Source organism: Gorilla gorilla, chromosome 16 (genome assembly GCF_029281585.2).
Source record: "Gorilla gorilla gorilla isolate KB3781 chromosome 16, NHGRI_mGorGor1-v2.1_pri, whole genome shotgun sequence".
NCBI classification, from domain to species: Eukaryota; Metazoa; Chordata; class Mammalia; order Primates; family Hominidae; genus Gorilla; species Gorilla gorilla.
In genome coordinates, this window is record NC_073240.2 from 84481827 (window position 1) to 84495193 (window position 13367).

General features: G+C 49.1%; 1 protein-coding gene across 4 annotated transcripts in view; it reads right to left on the minus strand.

Moving 5' to 3' along the window:
- Positions 1–13367, minus strand: part of HOMER2 (homer scaffold protein 2) — a 147541-nt gene that overhangs the window by 108538 nt on the left and 25636 nt on the right. Inside the window, exon 1 of one of the 4 annotated variants that reach the window (XM_055362837.2) lies at positions 3546–3761. The exons of 1 other annotated variant lie outside the window; for it this stretch is intronic. In XM_055362837.2, the coding sequence (XP_055218812.1) occupies positions 3546–3550 (5 nt within the window). In that variant the 5' untranslated portion in view covers positions 3551–3761. Of the gene's footprint in view, positions 1–3024; positions 3449–3545; positions 3762–13367 lie in introns of those variants that run through there. 2 more of the 4 variants (XM_004056676.5, XM_055362836.2) reach the window with 2 other exon arrangements.

The following is a 13367-nucleotide window of genomic DNA, read 5'->3' on the forward strand; positions in this document are numbered from 1 at the left end:
TATGGGGTGAGGTGAATGCACTCCAGATATATCCCGGAAGTAGAACGCACAGGACAAACTGATAGCCTGCATGTGAGAGGTTGGGAAGAGGACTCAAACATGACTCTTAGCAAATGAGTGCATGGTAGGGCCACTGACTTGGATGGGGAAGACGGAAGGAAGGTGAGAGCTGGAAGGCATATCAAGAGCTCCACGTATTGACGAGAGTCAGAAGCTCCAAGAAAGATCTGAGCTAGAAATTAAAGTGTGGGCATCATGGGCATATCGATGGCATTTGAAGCCATGGGAGGGTGGGGAGGAGTTGCAGGTGGGACAGTATTACCTAGGAAGACAGCGTGGACAGAGAAAAGGAACCAGGACCAGTCCCTGGGCAACCCCATGATTAGGAGTAAGAAGAAAAGCAGGAAACAGTGGGGCCAGAGGAGCTGAGAGGGGTGTTGTTTTGAGGAGAGGGAGTGGTCATTTGTTAGGAATGCTGCTGAGAGAGAGGTGAAGTGAGGTGAGGCTGAGATCTGGCAACCCCCTGGTCACCCAAGACCCTGGCAGTTTTGGTGCAGAGGTGAGGCAGAAGCAAGACTGTAGAGTATGGAGAGTGAACAAATGGCAGGAGAAAGTGAATGGAGCCAGTGGGTTTGGATGTATCTTCTGAGGTGTTTTCAGGTGAAGAAGAGCAAAGAAGTGAAACAGGAGAGGGATGTAAGAGGGAGGGAGAGCTCCTTTTTAAGATGAGAGAAACTAAAGCTATGCTATCCAATATGGTGGCCACTAGCTACATGTGGCTATTTAAATTTAGATTAAGTTACAAATTCAGGTCCTCAGTCTCAACAACCACATTTCAAGTGTCCAATAACCACATGTGCTGGTGGCTGCCACGCAGATACAGAACATTTCCAGCAGTGCAGAAAGTTCTGTTGGTCAGATGTATGCTCCTATACTGATGGAGAAGACCCTGGAGAGAAAGGTGGTTAGGAAGGAGAGACAATCTCTGAAAAGATGGGAAGAGGAAGGGATGGAATGGAGGCTACCCCAGAAGAAGAGGCCCCTAGTAGGAAGAGACGAGGGACAGGTCATCCAGCACAGCAGGCAGGTAGGAGAAGGTAGCAGCAGCTGCATACTAGACTAGGTGGTGGCAAAATGAAGACATTCCCTTGGTCAAAGGTGCCTATCTTGTCAATTGAAAGGGAAGCCACGGGGTGTGCATAGGAAGGGGAGAGGTCTGGAAAGGGGAATAGGTATGAAATAGTTGCCTTAGGGAGTAAGAACACAAACTCACTGGAGAGACCACACTTAACACAGAACACTTCGCAGAAGAGAAGTGGAAAATGGTAGTGAACATTTGAGGGAGGAGAAGCATCTCAAGTGGGGGGGAGGTAAACTCAGATAGTTTGTTTTTTTTTCCCTTAAATCCTAGTCCTGTCTACACAGCAGAGCCATGACGAAGCTGTAGGATCGCAGCAAGGTTTTCTACTAGCTGCCCTTTCAAAAAGTTCTTCCCCGTCCATCCTACACAACTCTCAGAAAGGATGACATTGGTTCTATTTTCAGTTAAAATGGCTCCCTCCACCCTCCTGTCTGAATTGCTTCCCCAGCCCTTAGCTGCATCTCAATTTACGACCATGGCTTGTATTTTCACATAAATAATAGAAGACATGGATCTATTAAAAATGGCAGAGGTAGGTAGGAGTTACAAACCAGCCTTTATCTACGAGAAGTGAGTAATATATACATTTATCGAATGATGTTAAAATTACATGAAAGACATATTCTGTGTTTAAACAAAATCCCCAAGTGTCTCCTCCCTGCTTCTCCACAAACAAAAATTATTTTTTGACATTTTCTTTAAGGTTTTATGAGTAAACATTTTCATTTCCACAGAACTATTTGATCTCAACCACAGAGTTTCAGTACTTGTTTTTGATCACACAAGTATGGTGGATTGGTTTTGTGTTGGCCAGGGGGAGGGAGGGCCAGAAAGAGAGTTAAAATTACCGGATCCCTTTTATCTTCCATTCTGAGACCTTACATTTGCCAACTCCTTTTTCCCTGTACATTTTTTTAAAGTATGAAATCTGAGAACCTCAAAGGCTCTCACTGCTCAAAGATCAGCCTTTTCACAGTCCACTGAGGACTCACTGGAAATGTTACAGAAATACGGCCTGCCAACTTGGGTGCCTCTGGGTAAAATCACCCACAGTTGCTGTTCATGTGAAATCTCCTAAATGTAAGCAAACTTCTTCAGCCCTCGCTGCTCATCTCGCCTCCTCCTCTCTGTCACCCACCTCTGTCATGTCCCGTTCATGTTGGCCCACAGCCCTCACACTTCCGTTCCTCAAAATTCCTCTTGGCCTGCCTCTGATCCCCTCACACACTCTGCAGCTCCCATGGCTAAGACTCACCAGGCAAAATGACTCCAGAAACTTAACCTGGAGTACGGTGCAAGAAAGCCACTGACCCAGCGGGGCTGAGCCAGGGCACCAGGACAATCTTGCTCCTTCCACTGCACTCTTGCCTTCCCAGGCCCCACCCATCCCAAACAGGAAAGCAAGATCTCTAGACCCTTGGAGCAGAAGCATTTGAGTCCTGCGAAGGGCTGTTGGAAGAATGCTGGGTTCAGCAGCAGGGAACAGAGAGATTTAGGAACTCTGGTTCACTTACCCACCTCCATGCCCACGTCAGGCAGTGGCAAGGCCACCCCTGCTACACAAATGCTCATCAGCTACACAGCCTGGGGGAAGTCACCGAACCACTTTGGGCCTCAGTTTCCTCATCTGTAAAGTGGACATAAGTGTCCCCTGAATACGTATGGCAAACCGTCAACGTGTGCCCAAATAGGGTGAGCAGATGTAAGGAGTTATTGTGCTATTAGCACAGTGGCTCCCAGACTCACAGAGCCTACTGCTCAGAGAGACGCCGAGGGGAAAGCTTAAATTACTTTATATACTCAGAAGCATTAGTCACTTCGACAGAGTATTTCAACTTCCCTCCTGAGCATCTACTCAGTTGTTTCAAAGACCGAAACCTCACCTAGGTTCCTTATAGACTTCCATCATCTTCAGCATCTCAAAGCAGATCCAAAGTTCACTATTCCTACGCTGGAGGTTTATTATTATTTGATTATTTCCAGGAAAACTTCGATTTCCATTTTGCTTGTAATAAATCCAAACGTGGAGAACGACAAACTGCTTAGACTCACACAGGCCCTGGAGTTGACTGCGCCCAGGGGCGAAGAGACCGCGGAATGGCCGAGGCAGGAGGCCGGCCAGGGCACCGGTCCCCGTCAGGTGCCCCCGTGCCCGGGCTGTATGGGAGGGGAAGGGCCACGGGCTCCGCGCCCAGGCCAGGGTGCCCCTGCTGGGTGTCCGCGTGCCCCGGCGGAGGGCGCGGGTCAGGTGGCCCGAGGTTCCCGGGCGCAGAGTGTGCGCTCGCTCCGGCTTGGGGAGGCGGGGGCCGGCCCGCCGGGAGGCTCCGAGCCCGGGGACGCCAGCCGCGGCCCCGCAGTCCCTCCGGAGGGGCGCGCGGAGAGCGCGCGGCGCGGGCTCACTCACCCCATCTCCGGCGCTGCTCCGGCGGCCGCTCCGGCGGGGCCTCTCGCGCTCGCTCTCCGCCCGCTCGGCAGCCGCTCCCCGCGCTGCACATGCGGCGGCCCGTGCGCGCCCGGCTCAGCCCCGGCACCGCTCCATTCCGCGGGGCTGCGCGGCTGCCACTGCTGCCGCTGCCGCCACCGCCGCCAGGCGCGGGCGGGCGGGGGCTGGGCCGCCGCGGGCTGGGCGGCCGCGCTGGGGCGGTGCCCGCCCCGCCCTCCCCGGCCGCTACCCCCGCCCCGCTCCTTACGTAACCTCGTGGCCCCCGGGCCGCGGCAGCGAGCCAAGAGGCGGGGGGCGCAGCAGTGTGTGCGCCGTCCCCCGCGCAGCCGCGCAGTCGCCGCTTTTCTCCCGGGCCACCCAGTCCTTGGTGCCGGCCCCGCGTTGGCGCGCCCCCGCCCCACGCCTACCCGGGGGCCTGGCGCAGTGCCACCAACATCCTGCCTGATGGACTTAAAGTCCCATTCACACCTGGCAGGGACTTTAGGGCTACATTTACTTTGCAGATAAGGGAACCGAGGCCTGGGGAGGGTAAGTGATTTGCCCAAGGTCACACATTCAGATTAGAGTTCGTTCGGGTCTCCAGAGTCTGAGATGGGCATAGCTGTGCTCCTCCTTAAAGCCCACCTTCATCTTCCTGCCAGTTGCCCGGCCGAGTGGCCTTAAGGTACCCGCCACCGTGAAATTCCGGAAGCCAGCGTGGCAGAGAACAGCCTACAGGCCGCGGCAGATGCTCTGGGCTCTTTCCTGGATAAAAATGAGATGAGGGCTCCCACTTGAAGGGGCAGTTTTAAGGCGGCTTCATCAAGCTTGGTTTTATCCTTAGAGCGAGGGGAATTAGGATAGCAAAAGTAGAACTTGAAGAAGAGCAGGCTCTCTTTGTCGCCTTTCTACCTATCAGGTCCTGAGTTTCTACCAAAGGCTGGCACTGGGACTAACCTAACCTTCATCCCCCGGGCCTTCCAAGGGATCATCTTCTGCTGAGAACACACTGCCCACATAAGCCTGGCATCTCAGGACAGTAAAAAAGTCAAGGGACAGGTCGGGCGCGATGGCTCACGCCTGTAACCCCGGCACTTTGGAAGACCGAGGTGGGTGGATCATTTGAGGTCAGGAGTTCGCGACCAGCCTGGCCAACATGGTGAAACCCCGCCTCTATTAAAAATACAAAAATTGGCCGGGCGCGGTGGCTCACGCCTGTAATCCCAGCACTTTGGGAGGCCGAGGCGGGCGAATCACGAGGTCTGGAGATCGAGGCCATCCTGGCTAACACGGTGAAACCCCGTCTCTACTAAAAATACACACACACAAAAAAAATTAGCCGGGCGTGGAGACAGGCGCCTGTAGTCCCAGCTACTCCGGAGGCTGACGCACAAGAATCGCGTGAACCTGGAAGGCGGAGCTTGCAGTGAGCCGAGATCGCACCACTGCACTCCAGCCTGGGCAACAGAGCGAGACTCCGTCTCAAAAAATAAATAAATTAATTAATTAAATACATAAATAGCCGGGTGTGGTGGCGTGCTCTTGTAGTCCCAGCTACTCCCAGCTACTCGGGAGGCTTGATGCAGGAGAATCGCTTGAACCCAGGAGGCAGAGGTTGCAGCGAGCCGAGATCATGCCACTGCACTCCAGCCTGGTGAAAAGAGCCAAACTGTCTCAAAAAAATAAATAAATAAATAAAAAATAAGTTTGTAAAAAATAAAATAATCTTGGGAGTTTCCAAATCCTCCATGCCTAGTAATCAGCAATATCAGGAAAGTGAGCTTGTAGAACACTGAACAAGTCATTTATCAGGTAATACCTGAGGATTCTGAAGTGTTCGAATAACTTCAAAGGCAAGCCACTGAAATCAGAGTTTTTCATTTTTATTTTATTTTATTTTTATTATTATTTTTTTTGAGATGGAGTCTCACTCTGCTCACCCAGGCTAGAGTGCAGTGGCAGTGGCGCGATCTCGGCTCACTGCAACCCCCACCTCCCAGATTCAAGCGATTCTACTGCCTCAGCCTCCCCAGTAAATGCGACTGCAGGCGCATGCCACCACGCCCAGCTTTTTTTTTTTTTTTTTTTTTTTTGTATTTTTAGTAGAGACAGGGTTTCACCATGTTTGGATCTCCTGACCTCGTGATCCACCCGCCTCGGCCTCCCAAAGTGCTGGGACTACAGGCATGAGCCACCGTGCCTGGCCGAGTTTTTCATTTTTTTAAACTACAATCCACAGTAAGAAATATATTTTACACTACAACCTGCAACCTGGTACATACTTCAGCACATACATACTATGTCTATAGGTATATCGATATAAAATAGAAACAAAAAGTTATATAAAACAATCTTTATCCTCTCACTTGCCAGGCAGGCATTCAGACATCATTCTGTTTTGTTGTTGTTGTTGTTGAGACAGAGGCTTGCTCTGTGACCAGGCTGGAGTGCAGTGGCATGATCTCAGGGCACCACAACCTCCGCCTCCCAGGTTCAAGCGATTCTCCTGCCCCAGCCTCCCAAGTAGCTGGGACTACAGGCGCGCACCACCACCCCAGCTAATTTTTGTATTTTTAGTAGAGACAGGGTTTCACCATGTTGGCCAGGATGGTCTCCATCTCTTGACCTCGTGATCGGCCCACCTCAGCCTCCCAAAGTGCTGGGATTACAGGCGTGTGCCACCGTGCCCGGCCCATTCTGTTCTATTTTTAAAAGCAGTACTGCTCATAACCTACTAAATTGATTTCAAAACCTATAATCTACGTATTTTTACTTTCTTTCTTTTTCTTTCTTTTTTTTTTTTTTTTTGAGACAGAGTCTCATTCTGTTGCCCAGGCTGGAGTGCAGTGGCGCAATCTTGGCTCACTGCAACTTCTGCCTCCTGGGTTCATGCAATTCTCCTGCCTCAGCCTCCCGAGTAGCTGGGGCTACAAGCGCATGCCACCACACCTGGCTACTTTTTTGTAGTTTTAGTAGAGAAGGGGTTTCACCATGTTAGCTAGGATGGTCTCGATCTCCAGACCTTGTGATCCGCCTGCCTCGGCCTCCCAAAGTGCTGGGATTATAGGCATGAGCCACCACGCCCGGCCTGTATTTTTACTTTCAACAGCAAAATTAGGCTCACCATGTACATGCATAATGTTATTATTAGTGTGCTCAGATTTCTGGTATGGCTGGTCCAGGGGCTTCAAACATTTTTTTTCTTCTAACCATAAAAGGTCAGTTCTTTCAACTGCATATGAAACAAATGTCTTATTAAAGCCATTAATTAAAGGGATAACTGTCGGGTATTATGCAGCTATTACATTATATTTGTGAAGCCTATATAGTAACATAGAAATATATTTATTCTTTCAATAAATGTTGATCACCTGCTGTGTATCTGGCACTGTGTTGGGCATAAAGTGCTCAGCAAAACAGACGTCCTTCTGTCATAGGACTATAAGATTGTGTGAATGGTATTAATCAAATAATCACACAAATATATAAGCTACGATCTGTGTGAATAGGAGACCTAATTTAGGTTGAGGAGGGTGGTCAGGAATGGCCTGTTGAAGAGACATTTAAAAAGAGGCCTGATGGCTGGGTGTGGTGGCTCATGACTGTAGTCCCAGCACTTTGGGAGGCCAAGGCAGGCAGATCACTTGAGGCCAGGAGTTCAAGACCAGCCTGGCCAACATGGCAAAACTCCATCTTTACTAAAAATACAAAACCTAGCCAGGCATGGTGGTACATGCCTGTAATCCCAGCTAATTAGGAGGCTGAAGCAGGAGAATCACTTGAAGTCAGGAGGCAGAGGTTGCAGTGAGCTGAGATTGCACCACTGCACTCCAGCCTGGGCGACAAAGTGAGACTCCATCTCAAAAAAAAAAAAGAAGAGGCTTGAAGACAAAGAAGCATCAGTCATGGGGAGCATGAGGGGAGGGTTCCAAGCAGAGGAAACTGCAAAGGCCCTGAGGTGGTAGAGAATCAGGCTGTTTTGAAGAGCTGGGAGAAGCCCAGTGTGGTTAGAGTGCAGTGAGCTTAGCAAAGCATGGGTGAAGTATGCAGGGCCCTTTGGCCGGATTAAGGATTTGCGATTTATTCAAATGCAGTGAGAACCCACTGATGGGTTGGGGAATGCCGTGATCTGGTTTATATTGTTAAAATATCACTCACTCCTGGGAGAAGAGGGGATAAGAAGGGGACAAGAGTAAAACGTGGAGACTGGTTAAGAGGCTCTAGACAAAAGATAAGGGTGGAGATGAAGGGAAGTGGATTACAGATTATAGATATTTTAGAGGTAGACTCAATAAGACTTGGTGGATGGGATGTGTATTAGGATATAAAGTTAAGTTTGTAAAATAATCTGAATTACAGCTGTGCTATGAGTATAATTATGTAAAATTAGAAAATATGGACAAGGCCTGGAGTATAGAAAATGAAAAAGTTTATTAGGATGGCAGAAGGAATATAGGGTAAAGGCATCAGTATTAGACTCAGACCTGCATTAAGTCCTGGATCTACCATTGACTATCTGTGACCACAGGCAAGTTTTTAACTTCTCTGAGCCTCAGTGCTCTAATCTACGAAGTGGGGATATCTCTTTGGACTATTAAGAAGAGTGAATGAGGCCAGGTGTGGTGGCACACACCTGTAATCCTAGCACTTTGGGAGGCTGAGCCGGGTAGATCACCTGAGGTCAGGAGTTCAAGACCAGCCTGACCAACATGTTGAAACCCTGTCTCTACTGAAAATATAAAAATTAGCTGGGCATGGTGGCACATGCCTGTAATCCCAGCTACTCAAGAGGCTGAGGCAGGAGAATCACTTGAACCCAGGAGGCAGAGGTTGCAGTGAGCCAAGATACTGCGTCACTGCACTCTAGCACGGGCAACAGAAGTGAGACTCCGTCTCAAAAAAAAAAAAAAAGAGTGAATGAGATCATATCTGTAAAGTGCTTAGCTCAGTCCCTAGTATAGTACATCTTCAATACATTACAGGTATTATTATTATTATTACAGGCTATAATGGTGGAACTAGGGTGAAATTTTCATTTATTGTGACTGAATTAATATTGTCAAAATGGTTCTTATATAATCAACATTTTAAAATTTAGTACAGTTTGAGGATTCTCAATCTGCCCCCACCATGGAAACAGCTTGTGTACTTCCTGCCAGATAACACTTTGCCAATCTGTATCCAGAGCCCTCCATAGATTCAGGACCCCTCTACAGGGCACCTAAGGATCAGAGAAGACTATGGGCTGTCTCTTTAAGACGACACCAGATCAGTATGGGACCACCGGCCCTAGTCCCTGCTGTTTCCAATCAGGCCAAGGGCCTGCCCTTAGGAAGGTGAGCTATAAACGATTTCCAACAGTCCCATCTGTCCTCTGCCTCTCCCATCCAGGGCTCTCCTGAGTCTATGTGTCCTGGATGCCTCCAGAGATTTTGATAGCATCTACCCATTTTTCTTTATTTATTTATTTAAGACGGAGTCTCACACTGTCACCCAGGCTGGAGTGCAGTGGCGCGACCTCCACTCACTGCAACCTCTGCCTCCCGGGTTCAAGCGATTCTTCTGCTTCAGCCTCCCAAGTAGCTCGGATTAGAGGCATGCGCCACCATGCCCGGCTACTTTTTTGTATTTTTAGTAGAGACGGGGTTTCACCATGTTGGCCAGGCTGGTCTCGAACTCCTGACCTCGTGATCCGCCTGCCTCGGCCTCCCAAAGTGCTGGAATTATAGGCGTGAGCCACCGAGCCCAGCCTACCCATTTATTTAATCTTAACTGAGCACCTATTTTGAGCCAGTCTGTGTCCTTAAACAATAAGCTAAATATAATGTAACCGAGGTATGAATAAGGTACTTCCTGCAGAAGACTTCAAAAAGGGGATGTGTGAGTTGGGTCCTCAAGGATGTACAGGAGGGAAGATCATTTCTATGTCCAGCAACGAGACCAGCACATGCTTAGACACGGAGGCATTAAAGGCCATGACTTATACAGGAAATGACAAGAATGTCCATGTGCTTGGCTCAACAGTATGGTAGGAAGTGGCCAGGAACAAGAGGAAAGTTGGGACCACTCTGTGAAAGACCTCCGGGTCATGTTAGGAGTTTGGACTTGATTCTGAGGCCTCAGGGAGTTAGTGGAGATTTTGAAGTAGGAGGGTGGCATGATCAGACTTGTGTCTTAGCTTCTCTGGCAGCAGATGGGAGAAGGTTGTGGAAAGGCAGGCTGGAGGCAGGAGAAGCTTGTCAGGAGGATCTTAGCAAGACTCCAAGATTGGGGAAGGACAGGAAATGTCTTAATCAGCCCCCAGTGAGGCTGGGAGCCTGATTAGAGAGAAGAGCCAGGGAGCTCTGGCAATGCAAGGGCCTGGGAAGCTGCAGCTGCTGGGAACGCGTGGGGAGTCAATCATCAAACAATCCAACAACCTTGAGGAGAGGACTTTGGACCTCACTGGCTGCCTCCCAGCAGAATTCAATTCCAAGAGGCAAAAATAGAAATGACCAGATGAATAGCCCAGCCAGCTGCAAGTACCCCCAGGGGCATCCTGATTATGCTGCCCCATGCTCTGAGCTATCACACTCATTGTCACCCTTACCCCTATCAACAGGTGTCTCCTCCACTAGACTATGGTCTTCAAGGGCAGGGTCCCTCCCTGGGTTTTTCTTGTTCTGTTTGGCTCCATCCTCAGGTAAGCTCTCTTCTGGACTCCCAACTCACATTCAAGTCTAGCAAATTCCCAAACAGGTCAAGCCAAAGTCTCCGAACTAAGCCTCGCCGTGTCTGACTGCCCTGCCTTGGGGCACAGGCCGATTCCTGAGCCCATCACTGTGGCCAGGGGAATGGAATGTCCTGATTGGCTCAGTCTGGGCTGAGGTGTGGAGGCAGCTTCTCACAGAAGGCATGAAGTGGGTGTAGGACTGGGGCGGACACCTAGAGGAAAATCAAGGTAAATAGATTCAGGGTGGTGGCCAAAACATAACACTGCCCACTGTCAGCATATAGTTATACTTGTTTCCCATTGGCACGCACAGAGTGGCTGTTGGATAATAGGTAGTTGAAGGCAGAGCACAGTCATTGCAGTTTAAGCAATTCCTGGAAAAGAACTTGAAAGGGCCGGTCTGGAGAGTGGGCACAGTTCTGAGGATCCAAGGCATAGATGGTGGAAGTATACGCATTAAGCCAGTCATTCTCAACCTTGGCTGAACATTAAAATCACTTCTGGAGACTTGACAAAATACCAGTGCCAGGGCCCCACCTCCAGAAAGAATGATTTAATTGGTTTGGGTGGTGCCCAGGCATCAGCAATCCTTTAAACTGATTATGATTCCGATGCGCAGCCAGGGTTGAGAACCACTGCCCAAGTCTTGGTGTTCAAAGAGAAGTAGGTGTGATACCCAGAGCCCCAAGAGTTTAGGAACTGGTGGAACAAAAAGGAGGACACCCAGCTCACTGGCTGGGCTTGAATGAGATTTAGGGTTCCGGAGAAGAACGAAGAAATCCAAAGAATTTGTAAGGCCAGGGAGGTGCAGTACCTCCTGTGAACACACAGCAGAAGGAATTAATTCTGAAGTCGCCTAACTTTCTCTGAGAGAGCCTGGAGTTCTAAGGATTATTTGCCTCCGATTGGCAGCAGCACAACGGGAAGGTGCCTGGAAAGCTGGCATGGGTCAGGTTCAGATGGGTGAGGCTGGAATTGACAGCCATGCGTGAGGGAGACTCAGCAACACTAGGGATGAGTTAAGAAAATGATGGAGTCATATATAGCTGAGGCTTCCAACCGGAGACGTTGGGTAGAGGGTGATACCTCTCAAGAGGGGGAGAAGCAGCAGCAGCAAGTCAGAGAAGTGAGATAATGAGTGCAATTTTGGACATGCTGAGATGCAGGAATCTGAGGAACAAATAAGAGGAGATGTCCAGTCGGCAGTTAGATATTATAGGTACACAGCTTGGAAGGGAGACTTGGGAGCCATCAGCAAGTCAGTATCTGAACCTGGGAAGTGTGTGTTGAACAGAGGTGGGGCTGAGGGTGATATTGAGGGAATCACCAGGGAGGAAAGTGAGCCTGTGAGGATGACAAAGTGGCCGTTAGTATCCAAGGGGCCATTCTGTTCTAATGTGGATCAATCCCCCTTCAGCATGATTTCACTGAATTAAATATCAACTTTTTAAAAAGCGAGATAACTCCTTGCCAGTATACTAAGAGCAAACAAAAACAAACAAAAAGCAATTAATACAAAACAGAAACAAGTGGGTTTTCAATTCAAATGTAGCAAATATTTACTGAACACCTACTATGCGCCAGCCTAGCTACAGATGGTGTGGCTGGCATGGTTAGCTTATCAGGCACCCGGCCCCACTCCTACTCTCTTCTCCAGCCCCATCTGGGAGGCCTCGGTGGTAGTTCTGGTTCCTAGAATCTTTGCTTCAGCTGATCCACCAGTTGCTCTATGTGAGGTCTTCTGGAAATCTGGGGTTCTCATAGTGAGGAACACCTTTGCAGGAAGCTACCTTCACCTCAGCTGCCCAGCAGGCTTTAGACTTTGTCTGTTCCACAAAGCCCTGGCCTGTGCTGGGCTCCCTGTAAGACCTGGCTTCTGCTCCAAGGTCCACCTCCAGCTCTTTCCCAGCTCCTGTGTAGGGCAGAGATGCCTTATCTGGCTGTTGGCCCCAAATGAGCAGACCAGTGAGGTGGCATTTCCACCATCTCTCCAACTGCTTGCCCCGCAGGGTCTCCAGGAGTTTCCTTTCTGTCACTTCCGAGCTGCAATACCACAACAGTTTCCAGAAAGTCACTTGGAATCAAGACAATACACTTCTACTCACACAAAGCAAGAGGCTGGTTAATCTCTCACAGTCCCCACTTACTCATACAGATTTCCTCTTTCACCATTTTCTTTGGGTTCCTCATCCCCTCATCTACCCAGCAAATACTTCCCGTGCACAGGTTGGGGGGTACTATGAGGGTTGCCTCTGTAACAGACCCCTCCTTTTAGAAATTTGCTTTCAATTACATATGACTTATTGTTCTCTTGGCACATGCCATCTCTCCATTTGCATAATTCTCCAATCTACTGATTCTTTACCTTCTTCAAAACTATCACAAAAGCTGAGTGTTCAATCTACTTTACTCAAGTATCCCTTTAAATTCCTGTGCTTCACTGGTTTATCACTTTGTAAAAATGTCTTCCTCAGTTGGTTCTTGGATATACTGTCTCCTAAACAAGTTTTTTTTTTAATTGTGGTAAAATATACATAACAATAAAACTTACCATTTTAATCCTTTTTAAGTGTAGATTTAAGTGGCACTAAGTATATTCACATTATTGTGCAATCCTCACCACTATCCATCTCCAGAACTTCTCCATTATCCCAAACCAACATAAGTTTTTGTTTTTGTTTTTGTTTTTTATTTTGAGATAGAGTCGCCCAGGCTGGAGTGCAGAGGCGCGATCTTGGCTCACTGCAACCTCTGCCTCCCTGGCTCAAGCGATTCTCCTGCCTCAGCCTCCCAAGTAGCTGGGATTACAGGTGCCTGCCACCAAACCTGGCTAATTTTTGTATTTTTAGTAGAGATGGGGTTTCACCATGTTGGCCAGGCTGGTCTCAAACCTGTGACCTCAGGTGATCCACCCACCTCGGCCTCCCAAAGTGCTGGAATTACAGATGTGAGCCACTGCACCCAGCCCACACAAACTTTTAAAAAATGTCCAGGCCGGGCGCGGTGGCTCACACCTGTAATCCCAGCACTTTGGGAGTCCAAGGCGGGCGGATCACGAGGTCAGGAGATCGAGACCATCCTGGCTAACACGG